The sequence below is a fragment of the Orbicella franksi genome, chromosome 4, assembly GCF_964199315.1.
Source record: "Orbicella franksi chromosome 4, jaOrbFran1.1, whole genome shotgun sequence".
NCBI classification, from domain to species: Eukaryota; Metazoa; Cnidaria; class Anthozoa; order Scleractinia; family Merulinidae; genus Orbicella; species Orbicella franksi.
This window is the reverse complement of record NC_138148.1, coordinates 19906726-19923102: the sequence shown is the minus strand read 5'-3', so window position 1 is coordinate 19923102 and position 16377 is coordinate 19906726. Positions and strand designations below refer to the sequence as shown.

The 16377-nt window shown below is 38.3% G+C and overlaps 1 protein-coding gene across 1 annotated transcript; it reads left to right on the top strand.

The window, feature by feature from the left end:
* Window positions 1-12011: 12011 nt before the first annotated feature.
* LOC145483677 (uncharacterized) lies at window positions 12012-15046 on the top strand. Its single transcript, XM_081462217.1, has 2 exons — window positions 12012-13616; window positions 13941-15046. Exons 1-2 carry the CDS (start codon window positions 13235-13237, stop codon window positions 14408-14410), a joined length of 852 nt encoding a protein of 283 aa, XP_081318343.1. The 5' UTR covers window positions 12012-13234; the 3' UTR covers window positions 14411-15046.
* The last annotated feature ends 1331 nt before the right edge of the window (window positions 15047-16377 follow it).

The window sequence follows — 16377 nt, the reverse complement described above, 5'->3', positions numbered from 1 at the left end:
ATGTGAACAACTGGAATCGAAACTTGAAATAGATATAAATTGTACCTGTCAACAATCGTTTTGAATATTTTGACATTGCCAATGAAATGAACACAAACAATTGCCAAGATAGGAATAAAATAATGCGATTTCCGTTTCCACTAAAGAAAACCATTGTTATATTTATTGTGTAAATTACAATCTGCAATACCCTGTTTATTTTGTATTGCATCAAGCCATATGCATATTGTGTTTATAATGTAGATTTCCTCGTTTCATTTTGTTGTCTGTCCAATTAGTTCGGTTTGGTGAAATGTAGTCCAAATGTCGAGTAGACGATTGTGCATGTAAATCCTGTCTGCAAATAAAGGTCTACTTTGATTTTGATTTGCTATTTCATTTTATTAGTGCCACTGCTTTTGGTTGGGGTACATAGGCCCTATTTTCTTAATGAGAGGTTATTCCCTAATGCAGTATTTACACTTGATATTGAAATATTTCTCAAAAGTGAGATAGTGCTAATGAAAAAAAAAAAGAAAAAAAAAAAAAACAAATGCGAGGAGCTTTACTCGGAAAATTGAACAGTGTAAATGACATTTACATACTTAGGAAAAAATTTAGGACGTAGAAGTTCTTGCCCTGACCATTTCACGGTATTAGAAATAACTTTTACATACATATATACACAATTTAGTTGGTGAGAGCGCTCTCCTCTCTCCACTCTCTCTCTCTCTCTCTGTGCTCGTTTCTTCACACTAAGGCCAAGTCCAAACGCCACTCCACTCATGTGCCGAGCCAAACTTCATTAAGTTTGTCTTTAGAACGACTTTGGAGTGACAGCTGGTTCAGACGGCATACATGTATTTGGGTCAAACTGAATTCGGGAAGCCGGTGGTAACAATTTTCGACAAGAAAATATACGTTCTGAATTCAAGAACTCTGTCCAAATAGAAAAGCTGTGACTAACATTTCGCTGTTATCATGCTGTTATAGCAATATTTAGGGAAGTAAATTCAACCTCAAGGCTCAGTGTTTGTATTTAGACAGGTTTTCTCTTGGTTAAATTGAGATAAGCTGGGCTATTATCACGACGAAAAAGCAAAAAAATGAATTTGCGCCAAAGAAACTCGCTTACACAGTCCCGTTTCTCATAAATCGAAGGCATACTGGTATTTTGTTGTCTTTATTTTTAGAGACAACTTTGGGCTTCATGCATGACTGGTCACGCCACTCAATTTTGAGCCAATCATGAATTCCGTTATATGGAAAATAAATTTCAGTAATTTATGCATTAGGTTCGACACATGATGAGAACGCTGTATGAATCAGCTGTCGCATAGTGCGACAGACCCTGCCAAATTTAATGTTGTTTGCCGCACTAAACTTAACTTGCCGAACCAAACTGATTCAAATGCTGCTCTTCTGCTGTACTTAACTCATCAATTAGGTTCGGCGCATGAATGGAACGGCGTTTTGAACGGGCCTAATTTTGTTATTAACTAACTCATTAACTGAATGTCACTGACTGTTTTCTTTGTTGTGTATGCATATTTTTTTGCTCGTCAAAGAAAGTTTCAGTTTCTTCCTGGCTGTTTCCTTTGTCCTGTCCGGTACCAATTCATTTGTGATATAACTTTGTGAATTCTCTCTTCTCCTTAAATTTTATCTCGTCAGGGTGATAGAGTCCACTCTCAGAGAGTTCAATCATTGTATAATTTCCTTTTAACACTTTGTGTTAGGACCTTTTAGCATGCTGGTAATTGGCCCATGGGCATTATGGGAGAATAATTTTCAAGTAAAGAATTAGATCTGTTCTAGTGTTAAGTAGTTTTAAATTATTATGAATTGGGCATTTATTTTTATTTTTATTTTTTATTTTAGTGGCACATGATATTTTATGATTTTACCGACGTATACCATGTAAATGTAAATAATGCACTAGAATTAGCCAATCAGAATGTGCATTATATCAGCTTTAAACACAAACCATATGTAATAAATGTATGGAAATGATATTTTTATGACAGAGAACTGGACAGGGCAAGAATTTCTCTTTCTTTTGTAAATTTATATATTTATTCCACTCAGCGCTGTCAAAATGTCTCAGGAACCTTCATTTTTGATAGTCTGTTATTTTCCACCATACCTAGCACAGAAGCTCACAAAATCGTAACTAGTAACCAACATGTGTGTATCTCTGGTCTTTGCTGTGTACTACGTGTATATTCTGTTATCCTGCCTTAACTGCTAGAAACAATTTTGACAGAGCTGTTTCAACAGTTTCACTGAAATTAATTTCTAGTAACAATGCTACATGTAGCAGTGCTATTGAGTATGAACTTTATGGAGGGTTTTAAATTTTTATTTTTCTATGATTACAGGAGACAACAAAATGTAAATGTGTATACGTAACCTGATGTTGGTGTTGGTTGCGAATCGCAGTTCATAATAGTCATCCTATTATAGGTAAGGGGGAAAAGTTCAGAAAGTTTAGAACATCTCTTCCCCCAACACACCTTCTGTCTACAGGTGCAATAATTGAGAGGTTCTATATATACCAAGAGTAATGTAAAGTTATAAACTTAACATTTAAATCTGACATTTGAATGCCTCCTTTGCTAAAATTAGTCACAATTTAATTGTTATCACTCCCTGTGAATTCATAGAGATTCCAGAGGCAAATTATCACGTAATGTTGATGTCTTGTCTTCAAGTTAGCGAAAATGACACAAAAAAGTTACAATGAAAGTAAAAAGAATTGTGAATGTTGATGTGGTGTACATTGTACATAATGTAAAGGTATTTGGTGAGTGCCAAAGGCTTGCTTTTTTAGGACAAATTATATAACAGTGACTTTTTAAAAGGAGTGATCAGAAAAATAATGAGTACATTGTCCAGGCAGTACCAGTTTATGGACGGCATATGCAGACAGTAAGAGGAACTGTGAGCATTACCGGGTAAGTTTGTTTTATGCTTTTGACTTCTGGTACTTGGATTTTGTATCATTTCATCACAAGAATAGGTGATGAAAGATGCAATAGTTGTTGCAATTTATTTTTGAAGGCAAACTTATAAGTCTGCCCATGCTGGATAACAGCCATGTGTAAACTGAATGTAAAGCAAACACACTGCTAAAGATGGGACAACCCTAAAACCCAGAAACCGGAATCCGGAAACCAGAACCAAAAACTGGAATCCAGAAACCAGAAACCAGAATCCACAAATCAAAGAAAACAAGTTATTCAAATATTCGAAAATTGTTTTGCTTAGGTTTTTGCCTGTAAAAAATAAGCGGCCAAGTAAAAAGGACCTCAAACTGAAACAAAAATTCCCTGTCTGTAGAAATTCATGCAACCGTTATTTCTAGTGAGGGCTATGATATCATTATGAGAATCTTAGTAAAGTGCGTCGTAATTTTATTCCAAGCACCCTGAGAGCATCTAAAATAAGCTTGCTAGTAAAATAAGCTTGCCGGTAATGCGGTCATGGGCTGAGCACAGTTCGTGTTCTACCCGTGTTTGTTTTTTTCTTTTTTTGTCGGTGACCAGACGCAAACTTCCCCTCGGCCAAATTTTGAATCTTGCAACCTGTGATGTTTATTCGCCAAAAGCTGTTGAAACATTAATACAAGGACAATGTTACGGATATTGTTTTCTTTATTTGTGTATAATATATATTTTCTTTTGGTTTTATCGAAGCATTGGATTCGAAGGGAAATAATAAATACGCAAAAATTTTAAAAAAAGGTATTACGTCAGCTATGGAATGTGCTGATGTTGCAGCTTTCATTTTTGCTACATGACAAATAAGATCGTGTTTACTCTGGAAGTTTATTTCACCAGAAGTGACGGTCATTAATTCATGTGTAATTTTGCGAGTATTTCTTGAGGGTTTCGGCAAATGAAGCAAATTCTTTGGCTGTTTCATCGCAGCGAGTTAAGAGATTTGAAGACAAATTAAGTATTTGCCGAGGTAAACAAGAACTTGCCAGAACTTGCAGCATTTGAGTCAGCGCTAGGAGAAAAAACACAACCGTTCTAAAATTAGCCGTGGATAGTGTAAACCCTCTGATTGTGTGACTTGCGTGACTACTTCAAAACACAAACAAATTAAATTTTGATGTTTCAGGAAGAAAGCTGTTTATTAAAAGTGTTATTAATAATGTAACACTCGTTTCCTTTAATATCATTCATGGGCATATCCGGAGTGAACTTCCAGATTAAGACCATTACATCATCACAGATTTCACAAAAGCTAAGAGTGATGGTGCAATAAGTTATAACACAGTTTGTGTAGATCAAGTGATGTGTTTACAGTAGTCAATGAATCATCAAGGACTGCTTTGGAATGTGCACTGTGTTGTGACTGTAGTATTAACAAACAGTTAAATTTTAAAAGCGGGGTCATAAGATTTGTGATCTGCAATTTACCGGAGGTATAAATTTACCCTTTATGTCTAGTACATGTAGATACTGAACAAGATAGAAAATGTCATAGAGAACAGGATGTCTGTCAGTGGCAGCCCCCCGTACATTGACGGTCACTCCCCCCACTTTCGAAGTCCAAAGGCTAACCTGGCTCATCTTAGTATAAAATTTGATTCTTCCAACAGATACAAAACTAATTCGAGATCAACTCTATTTCCACACTGATACTGTGACAAATCAGCATTTCATATTCTTGGTGGCCATCATATTAAAACAATTTATAGAAATGTTGCACACTTACTTCCGTCTGCTTCTCGCTTGCTAACAGATTGGACCACATGTTGTTAAAAGATGCTAAAAGACTGCCAGAAACTCACCACAATAGCTTGTTGTTATTGTGCTACTCACCAGTCTTCTCAGAGCAATTTGATCTAGACAAGAACCGTGCTCTCACCAGAGCCAGGTTGAACAAAAGATGAGTAACTTAGCCTATGAGCAGGCTGTCATGTTTGGGCCGGGGGTGTGAGCGGCAAAGCCGCATGAAGTCACTTGCTCACAGGTCAATGCAGAAAAACACTAGACACTTATTTAGCCTGCTCAGGCGCTAGAGACAGATACTAGAGCCTGCTTGCAGGCTATGAGTAACTCTATCCACCCGAAAAACCACCAATATTCCAACATAATAATGTACAGCGTATATTAATTAACCAAATTATGCTGTTTTCAGTTGACCAATGCTACTACATAGTAATGTGATGTTGAAGCCCACAAATTTACAAACATGCCCAGTGTCAACTTATCAAATATACATATGGACTGGCCAGACAGTCTAGATTACAAAATTTTCTGAAAGTTGGAATTACGAGGTAAGATATTTCTTAAACATTATTTTGTAATTAATGATTTCTCAGACATTGTTTTCTTCAAGAAAAGATTCATACCCCACATGGAGGTTTTTTCTCTATTAGAGCTCTCTCTTCCTGATACTTTAATGTGGAATTTCTAAAGACTGGCCATGTATGGGTGTTGGGTGTGAATATCTTCTGGAACTGCACATTCAGATTTACTAAGCAAGAACATCAGTATTTTTCCTGACAAACGCTGATTTTCTTTTGGAAGCTGAACTCATATGCAGTTGTACAGTTATATGTACTACCAAACAGCCTGGATGACCCTTTGATTGGGACTGTGCACATTGTTGTAACTTGCAATGTTCCAGTTTCTTGTTTAAAGCAAATGGCATTTGCTCTCAAAAGCAAGTCGCCAAGTTCATAACAGTTATTAAGTTTTCTTTGCATCTCAGGGCAGAGCCTGTCACTGTGAAAGTTGGGGTACCAACCCCTAGCATTTGATTCATTACTGACACTCAGTAAACAACTAACAATGAAGTACACTGTGTATCAAAGAAAGAAATGTCATCTGTTGGTGTGCAAAGATTATAATAAATTATAATTGATATGTTTTTATATAAATAACAGTGGTGTTCAAGTAGCAGCTACAGTACGATTACATGCCTGTTCCTGTCACTCAATATATGAACAGTTTACACATGGGCAGCCTGTATTAAAACATCAAAGATTTTCAAAGCAACCATGGCCTGGTGAGATATTTCTTAGGAAATATAAATTTAAGGTCCTTATTATTGCTTATAGGCATTGATTTTTATTGTAAACAAATTCTTACTGAGTGTATTTTTCTTGTGTACTAATTGTTGTATAACACAGAGATCACTATTAATGTGTGAAAAGTTCTATAAACAAACGCATGCGGGAACAAATTAATTTATCATGGATGCAGCTTCTGAGAGATCCCCAATGTTAATGGAACATACACTGTACATACATGCAAAAGAGGTTAATAATTTATTACTTAAGATTGTAATGATTTGTTTGGTTTCTCTGTATTTACAGACAACTTGATGGGATTATAATTTCTGCACCAAGTTCATTGAATAAACTGACGTGGAAGTTGAGTTCTGCTACCCATCCTGTGTGTTGTAATATCATAGCTGCAACATTGTGACAGATACACTGTATTACATTATTAAGAAACACTTATATTAACTAATTATTTAAGGTGCCTGTTAAATTAATCAGTTTTTCTTTGAGATAATTTACTCATGGTTTATTCAAATAATTGCTTTTTGGCTTTAAAATGATATTTATCGTGCTTTTAAGAGTCCCTGTCCATAAAAATGGAAAATAACTCGGCAAGGGTCGCAAATTCGATTTCGCTCATATTTTCATGGTAGATAGGCTAGGGCATGACAAAAACTACTGGTTAGTTTTTTTGGCAAAATATCCTTTTATTTCAAAGAAATATGCAAATTACCAACTTCCGTTAAAATCGTCGTTTGACGCACCATTTTCTTAAACAAGTTTGAGAGCCTCGCATGCAAAATCACAACATTCTTCCGTCTTTAAAACACTCAAATATTTTTGTGCAATGTTTAAATGTGTACTGGGTTGGTTTTAGGGAATGTTGCGTTGTCTTTCTGGGTGCAAAATAATTAAATTTCGAAGACATGTATTTCATTCACTTAAAAGTACTTCGTGAATATAATTGATTTTCACCATGTGCGAAACCTTCAAATGGATTAAGCTTCTGGTGGTTGAATCGCAGAAGGATGATCTACAGATTCCTGTAAAAATTTCTTTGGGCAAATGATTGTGAGCGACGTGAGAGCTTTTCAAAGTACGTCAAAAATGCAAATATTTGACCATCCGTCGTCAAATTTCAATTTACGGGTTAGACGTGTATTTTAGTATGCGCCACATGACTTGACCTATAATAAGTTGAAATAGACACAGAGCTGATAATTTCGAAATGTTCTAACCTCATTTGCTGTAAAAGGCAGGTCCAAAGCCGATTTGACATGTTTCTCTCACCATTCGTCGCACATAAAGCAGAAGTTTGCTTTTGTTTACATAACGTCCGATGTACATGGCCAACTGTCAACTTATTTAATGGTCGAATACCATGAATCTGTGACCCTCTTTCGACACATGATCACCACTGCATCTAAGTCAAAAACGGCTAAGTCATTTGTACATACTTGCTTGCTTTGCACTACACCAAAATATTACGTTTGATCATCATGGTTTGATGGCTTGAATCCTTGCTTGCAGCGGTTCCTTGTTCGTCACGCAATACTGTCATCCCATTTTAGGGGGTAGGGGTAGGACAATTTCTATCCTAATACATAAGGCACCGTAAGGCTGGGAACCACTGGGAACACACAATCGTGTTGAGTAGGAAGAGATTAAATTAAGAAATGAGAAGAATGAATAGTTTACCATTGCCCCTGTTGTTATCTTTTACTCGAGCACCGCTACCTACATGCCCTGCGTAACACTGTAACGCTTAACTCTTACCTAGGTCTTTTCGCGCTGTGCAATTATTTTTGGTTTACACGTAATACAGTGGGCTACCCCCGGGGAAATGGGTGGTGACCGCTCACTATGGGGCTAGCCGCTTAAATAGAGGTGTACCTTGAATATTTAATTTTTCACTATCGGGTTATAAATTTCTTGGTGAACGTGAAGTCAACTCAAGACAATCATGATACACGCGTATTTGAATCATCACTCGTCATGCACCTTCAATTTCAGACTCTTATCTGCCATCGCCCTTTCCAAAACAAAGTGTCTAAATTTTGGGTGGCTGCTGAATAGGGGTAAAGACAATAATGAAACCCTTATCGGAACGACCAAATGGTGGCCGTGGAGGTAACCGGTCAATAGGTGTTTTATTTACAATGTTTTACTGACAATAATTTTGGACTGTATTGACAACAGTCCTCTATTGTCTGTTACAAACATACCGATGCCTGGCAACTAGGCAAACAAAATACGCCAAATAAGATGGCATGCATGGCCAGGGCTATTTACTCTCGTAATTATTAATTAAATTTGGTCTGTTTTTCTCATGAATTAGACACGTGATTTCCTATTTTTTATTTCAGCTAGTTCTTGCTTCATTGATCTATAATTTGTTTCATGGCGATTTTTTTAAAATTCTAGTGAGTACAGGCACTAGCTTTATCAGCTGTTGTCTGAAACATCAAAACGTACAACAAACGTGATTTGGACCGAGGCCACGTACACTATAGAATACGATTATATAAATATACACATATTATTATATATATGAACAAACAGATGAACAATGATTAAATTGTTTCATTTATCCTGAGAGTGCTCTATACAAAATGGATCAAAATGTGTAGCATATGCCGTGACAGCATTGCGTGACGAACAAATAACGGCTGTAAGATTGTGCTGCGCCGACACGCTTATCAGCAATGGTCTGCAATCGATCAAACGTATTATTTTGGCGCAGTGCAAAGCAAGCAACTATCTACAAATGAATCAGCCGTTTTTGACTTAGATGTAGTGATGTTCATATGCGCAGAAAGATGGTCACAGATTCATGGTATTCGACCATTAAATAAGTTGACAGTTGGCCATGTACATCGGACGTTATGTAAACAAAAGCAAACTTCTGCTTTATGTGCGACGAATGGTGAGAGAAACATGTCAAATCGGCTTTGGACCTGCCTTTTACAGCAAATGAGGTTAGAACATTTCGAAATTATCAGCTCTGTGTCTATTTCAACTTATTATAGGTCAAGTCATGTGGCGCATACTAAAATACACGTCTAACCCGTAAATTGAAATTTGACGACGGATGGTCAAATATTTGCATTTTTGACGTACTTTGAAAAGCTCTCACGTCGCTCACAATCATTTGCCCAAAGAAATTTTTACAGGAATCTGTAGATCATCCTTCTGCGATTCAACCACCAGAAGCTTAATCCATTTGAAGGTTTTGCACATGGTGAAAATCAATTATATTCACCAGTCCGGAATATCCCGATAAATTAGGACATCTGTGGTGTCACGAAACTCACGTTTCAACCAATGAGAATGCGTGTTTTGGTTGGAGTGTTGTGTTTCAAAACAAACCAAGAGATTCAAGATGGCGGACAAAGAGAGTTGCGAATACTTTCCAATGCCATGAGTGCGGACCTATATAAAATTATAAAATAAAAGGCAAGTTTGTGTTCGCGTTCCATGTCACAGACAATTCTGCCCTTTGAAATAAAAGGATATTTTGCCAAAAAACCTATCCAGTAGTTTTTGTCATGCCCTAGCCTATCTACCACAAGAATATGAGCAGAATCGAATTTTCCACCCTTGCCGCGAAATTAAGAATTTGTCTGATTTTTACAGGCAGGCACTCTTAAATCAATTTGTGATAATCTGCATTGGACATGGCATAAATTGATATTTTGCCAACACGAAATGGAGAACTGGATCTTAAGCAAAGTTGCAGGATTAGAAATTTGTGACATTCTACAAACAGCCTTGCCATGCGCAACGTCCAATAAGGGTAATTTGTTCCCTACTGTTGTACAAGTAGTGTTCTCTAATTTATAAATTATTTCAATCTGTTGTTTAAATAGTTGCCTTATAACCCTATGTCCGGTTTGGTGCATGTAGGATATTGATGTATTGTTGATCCATTTTGCTGTTAATTATCTTAATTGATATGTCAATCAAAACATATCTTGGATATGCTGGGCTCTTCTGACAAATGTACCTATGCCTCATAACCTTTGAGTATATTTGGTTGTGTAGTGCAGACAAAATACACGTACATAATATAACTTACTCTTAGCTTACTTATAATTCTTGGTATAATTTAATCATAGCAAAATTAATTAATGGACCCAGTAACAGCTCCTGTAGTCCACAATTTCAGTCGAGAAGAAGAAAAAATCACATTGAAATTGAATAATAAAATTATTATTAGAAGCCTATGCAAGTATTCATGATCAGCAAAAAAAATATCATAGTTACCATTCATGCGAGAGTGATTTTACTAGTTGCAAACCCTTCCAGCAGGAGGAGACGCCATACAAAAGTGAAGATGGCTAAATGTATCTCTGGGGACAAGTTAGAAAACAAAACTTTCCAACTTTTCACATATGTATACTATTTTGGTATTTTTGCGAGATTTCATTTGGTAGAGATTTAGGTACTGAGTATTGTAACCGCTGCATTTCAATCAGTCCCCACAACAAAAAAATGTGTAAACTTCTTTTGTGTGGGAGTCCCCATGTTAACTAAGAAAGAATATAATGATTAACAACAATGTCTTGTCTTCCTGAATAAGGTAGGAAAGAACAAGAAATGCCACCAAAAAGTACAAAAGACAGTTCTGTTATGTGATCAAGATTTTTGGTGGCTTCCCAGAAATTCTTGAAATCATGGCTCTATATTATAGCCATATTTTTGTTTTTATTATTTATTTAAATCGTAAAGCTATTATAATTCAATTTACTCATTTCACCTTTGTTTTGGCCTGACCACTAGCTAGTAGCACTGTATTGATACGTTGAACAAGATTCAGTTCCCTGTTGTACTGATTCAGTAACATGGAATAGATTCTTCCAATTGGAGGAATCCGCTTAAGTTTGCTCTGCTTCTTTTGTCAAATGTTGTAAATTCCCCTGACTGCGCCATATTTTTAACATCTGACACATTCAAGTTTGCCGCGAAAAACCGCGTAAGAGTCCAAAGAAGGGAGTGGACAGGAGTCAAATTGAGAAGCCAATCAAGAAAAAGAATTTTTTTTTACTTGGCCAGATCTTCACCCACAAGAGATCTGAGAGCGAGATTACTTCTTTTCTGTTTCTTGGAACCTTATCGTGTGAACAATGTCAAACAACCTGGCAATGTTTCTTAAGCTATGTGAGCTCGTCGGTAAGAATCAATTTTATATGAAGAAGTGTTTAAACTTTTTTGTGCGCTTATTTCCAGGTCTAATCATTCATACTCTTATTTGTTTTCATTTTCCAGCGAAATTCAGAAGTGCATGAGTTTTGCATGTTTAAACAACTTGTTAAATAGCTACAGGAAGGACAACGGAAGTGTGTTTAATTCGCTGGTGTTACTATGCGAACAGATGACAGCGCTAAGCCTTTGAAAAATGACAAGCTGCACGCATTTTGTTGGCCGGAGGAATTGGGTGGGGGAGGGGTGGGAGTGCAGTGCAATAGTGTAATGGTATTGGCTGTTTATGCGAACAGATGACAGAGCTAAGCCATTGAAAAATGACAAGCTGCACTCGTTTTTGTTGGCCTGAGGAAGTGAGAGGGTGGGGGGTAGGGGTGCAGCGCAATAGTGTAATGTTATTGGCTGTCCATGCGAACAGATCACAGTACTAAGTCGTTGAAAAATGACAAGCTGCACGCATTGTGTTGGCCCGAGGAATATGGAGGGGGGGGGGGGGGTTTAGTGCAGTAGTATAATATGGAAATGAAATATAAGTCTCTGCTTACTGAGTAACAGTTTGCCTTGGAAGCAGTGATTGCACACAGTTCAACACTGGCTTTATGTGCTTCAAACGCTTTATAAGAGGAAGTGAGTAAGCAATGTTGCAATTTCACATATTTGATACTATACAAACATAAATGTCTTGAAGTAGATTTTCCGTTTTACTTGAAATCGTGATATACTGAAATCTGTGCATCAAAATGTTTGGGTCGCCGTTCTCGTTTAGTAGAAAAACGACCATTTATTACCTTGACTTCACGCGAAGAAAATCTTACGATTGTCGCGTGCTATCTTCTTATACGGGTCGAGAAATTTCGATTCCTTCTGTGGGTACCGGTCAAAGATAATGTAGTACAAAAGCAATCAAAGACAAGGTACAATATATACTGTTCCTTGACACAACGAACGAGACACGAAGGTATGCGATTCGTTTGCATACACGGATGACAGAAAACCCGAATTTACAACGCAGTAAGAATGCGCAAATGTTGCAATGGAACCCTCTTCACACCTTAGGCGTACAAAGACGAAGGGGGCAACCTCCTCCTCCAGAATTGAAAAATAAATTTTCAGAATTTGGAGAAGCAGGTTAACTCTGTGATACAGAACTTTTCAATTGTTCATTAATCCCTTGCCGACCTCGCATACTGTTGCTGCTCCCGCGATACAAGCGGCAGTCAAAACCTTGCTGTCCTACCAAAACGACACAGTAAAACTCGTTTTCTTCGTAGCTACAGATGTAAAGGCAAGTTCGTGTAGTTACAGCATTTTTTAATGCTTAACTCGAAAATTCTGGGATTGTCTCAGGGGAGAACAAACTGTTTGCTGTTTTTAATTTGTAAAACAGTCCTTGTATTAGACGAAGTAGTAAGTGTTAGAGCTCTAAAGTAAACTTTCCGTTTTATTAGCAAACCTCAGAGACAGATTGTCCCTGTTACTTTACGGCCGCCATATTGGCTCTCATTCCGAGGGATACCAACTTGGAAGAAAGATTTCTCAGCTGAATAACAAAGTATGAGAAACTGCACGGACAAAAATCTTGGCGATGTTGTTCATGAATCAATCGTCTTTATTGAATGATCCCAATTTTTTTTTTTTATTGTTGATGGCATGTCAGTGCAAACCAGCAATTAAACACAAAACAATTTTGATATCCCCTAGAGAGGCGCACCCATCCCCCTTCCCTTGTGCCACGTGGAGGATGGAGTAGGAATAAAACCAAACTCTACTTGCGGGTACATGTCGGTTTCTTGTCTGATATATTTCCTTAGGGAATTCGAAGAAGTTAGAAACGAAAACTCCTTTTTGTCCACCATCTAGACTAAGAGTTTTGTTCGTTTCTCCATTGGGATTGATGGGGGCAAGGGATTCGTGCTTTCCCACTAGTGTGGTCAAGTAGATCGTTAGAGTGAAGGTTTTCTAACATTAAACTCGACACTAACAAAGTTTGAGTCTCAGATTTTCAATATAAACGGTAAGTTGTGGATGCGCACACTAAGTATTTCAAACCGCTTTTATTCTCCGATAGATTTGCCGGTTGCTCTGAAAGGAATGGCGTTACCACTGCTCATCACTCTGTTGCCACTTATGCTTAACGGGATCACGATCTCCTCCGCCAGCAACGCAATTTGCACTGGCTGCTGGCCTCCTAGCGAGTGTAATGCAGCTGGAAATTGCACAAGTTACTGTATCGGGGGTGCATGTAACATGACTTGTTCTCAGAGTGTAAAATATTGCGATCAAATCTGCACGGGTGGAGACTGCGACAGTAAATGTGAAGCTGAAAACTGCAAGCTTGTGTGTACCGGGGGTGGATGCAATATGACCTGTCCAGCTGGCGTAAAAGACTGCCATTTAATCTGCACAGGTGGGGGATGCGACTTCAAGTGCGATGCCGACAACTGTAAACAAGATTGTGCTGGAGGTTGCATGAACACTAACTTGCCAGACGGCGTAGAGTGTGGTGGTAGATGCCATAGCGTCTGTGATGCTGGAAATTGCACGCTTGCTTGTACTGGGGGAGGATGCGACATGACCTGCCCACAGAGCATCAATTATTGCGATCAAATTTGTACTGGTGGAGACTGCGACAGTAAATGTGACGCTGAAAACTGCAAGCTTGGGTGTACCGGGGGTGGATGCAATATGACCTGTCCAGCTGGCGTAAAAGACTGCCATTTAATCTGCACAGGTGGGGGATGCGACTTCAAGTGCGATGCCGACAACTGTAAACAAGATTGTGCTGGAGGTTGCATGAACACTAACTTGCCAAATGACTTAACATGCTCTGGTGGATGCGTTGCCTCCTGTGATGCTGCAAAATGCACGCTTGGCTGCACTGGGGGAGGATGCGACATGAACTGCCCACAAAACGTCAATAATTGCGATCAAATTTGCACTGGTGGAAGCTGCGACAGTACCTGTGATTCTGAAAAGTGTATGCTCGGTTGTACTGGGGGTGGATGCACCATGACTTGTCCAGCTGGCGTAAAAGAATGCCACCTAATCTGCATCGGTGGGGGATGCCACTTTAAGTGCGATGCCGAAGACTGCAAGCTAGATTGTCCCGGTGGTGGATGCACCAGGGCGACGTCCTCTTCCAGTAAAGTGGGAGTCTCACCTGTTTTGTTTTTTGTATTTACATTGGCTACTTTTGTGTAGAACTCGAAAGCTCGTCTTTTAATTCAACTTTAATGCAATAATTCAACTCATTTCCTTATGAAAGGTCACTTTTTTGGGGTGTAGTACGATCAACATTGAAAGAGAAGTTTTGTCAACATTTGAAGAGAAATTTCTTAAAGAATACACTGTTTCTCGGCAGAATGATATACTCCTAACAAAGCAAGATAATAATTTTCGTGAAATTCGGGATGATGCATGGTCGGGCCAATAATCTCGCAGAAAGGTCTTTGCGCTCGGTTAATGAAATGTACGTACCCGTGCAAAGATTCAACCACAGTATGATATCTTTTAATGTTATACAGGAGGCACTGTAGCTTGTATCCTTCCCATGGTAACGATATCGTAATAATCTCTGTTGTAACGCAGTGCTAACACACGTGTACTGGCATAAGCTCATTTATATTAGCTTATATCAGTCGAGTATTGAATACAAATAAAGGTTTTGTTTGCACTAAGGCAAGCGACTCGACCTTGCCTTTGTTAAGCTTTTGGTGAATTGTTATGATAAAAAAAAGTCTGCGCTCAAACCAAGTGGCCCATCAGGCAGACCCTTATGTCCGGTTTCAGTAGCATGAAGCGAGATCAGGAGTATTACTAATCTCTGCGCCTCCCCCCCCCCCCCCCCGTCTCCAACACACACACCCACGCGCACACAGGAAAGACCTCACAAGCTGGAGCCATTCTCAACGGCCACACACAAAATAAACCATGGCACAAGGCCTGAGACCAACAAAATGAAAGGACTGAACAGCTCCGTTCAGTTCCAATTGGAACAAGAAATACGGTTTGGTTCTAAATTTTTGGGGTAAAGGTAAACAATCTGTTAAGAAGTTTTCTTGTAAAGCATAACATCATACTCAAAACAAATGCAAAAACTGACGACACCGGCACAAATCACGGATAGTTATCAATGGGGATGACTAATAAAAATGTATATCCTCTCTGACTTTTATTGTTTTCTACACCTTAAAGAAAGTAAAACTGAGTGTCTTATTCTGTAAATTTTTCTTTCTCAAGTTACAAAGCAGATATAAAAGTATTTGATCATAAAGTCCTGCAGAGATAACCGCTCAGTAAGTGCCCGAGAGAGTGAGCACCCTTCTTCATGTACGACGTGACGTGTTCATTCAGAGCACTATTAGCCCGCACAGTTTGTTACGGTCTGTTTATTATCCAACTGCAGCGAATAGCGTCCAAATAACCGTACAAATGTACAGCGATATTGTACAGTTATTTGTACAGTAGAAAACCTGTTTCCCGTACAGGTCGGCGCGCGCACGCAAAGCTCTCACACTCTCCCTCTTTCACTGATAAATTTAATGACTACAGCAGTTGGATAATAAATCTCTTATTAGATGTTTTAATGTGTAGTGTCGCTTTATATTTTTACCCCGCAGTTTGCATTTTGACTAGCCCTACGGGCATGTCAAAATACGGCACAACTCGTAAAAATATACAGTGATACTACACACCAAAACATCTAATGAGATATGTAAATTCTATTTATCATATCTATTCATTGAATAGCGCCCTTTTATTCCTCGGGTTCTTCAGGCTTGTTCTCTTCTCTTGAGTGTTTTAGTTTCTCCGTTGGGATGCCCGGCTTCTTCTTCAAGTCTCCTTTTCTCCACAAGACTATTTCCTATAAGACACACAAGCCTGCATAAGAGAAGCCTCATGCACAACAAAATTTTCTCGACATGTCCATTTACAAAAGAAAGTCACCCTAGACAAGGGGAGAAGCCTAACTCTGCAGGACAACTTTTTCTGCACACGATTATTTTCTTAAAGACAAGCATACTTACATGGAGATTTGAGAAGAAACTTGTCATAATACAGCTCCCAGAGGCATGGACATCAGGAATGTTGCATGCCACATACACCCCGGGCCATAATTCCTATGGACACTTGACAAAATACAAACTGTGTCACATGATTTTGAAGTG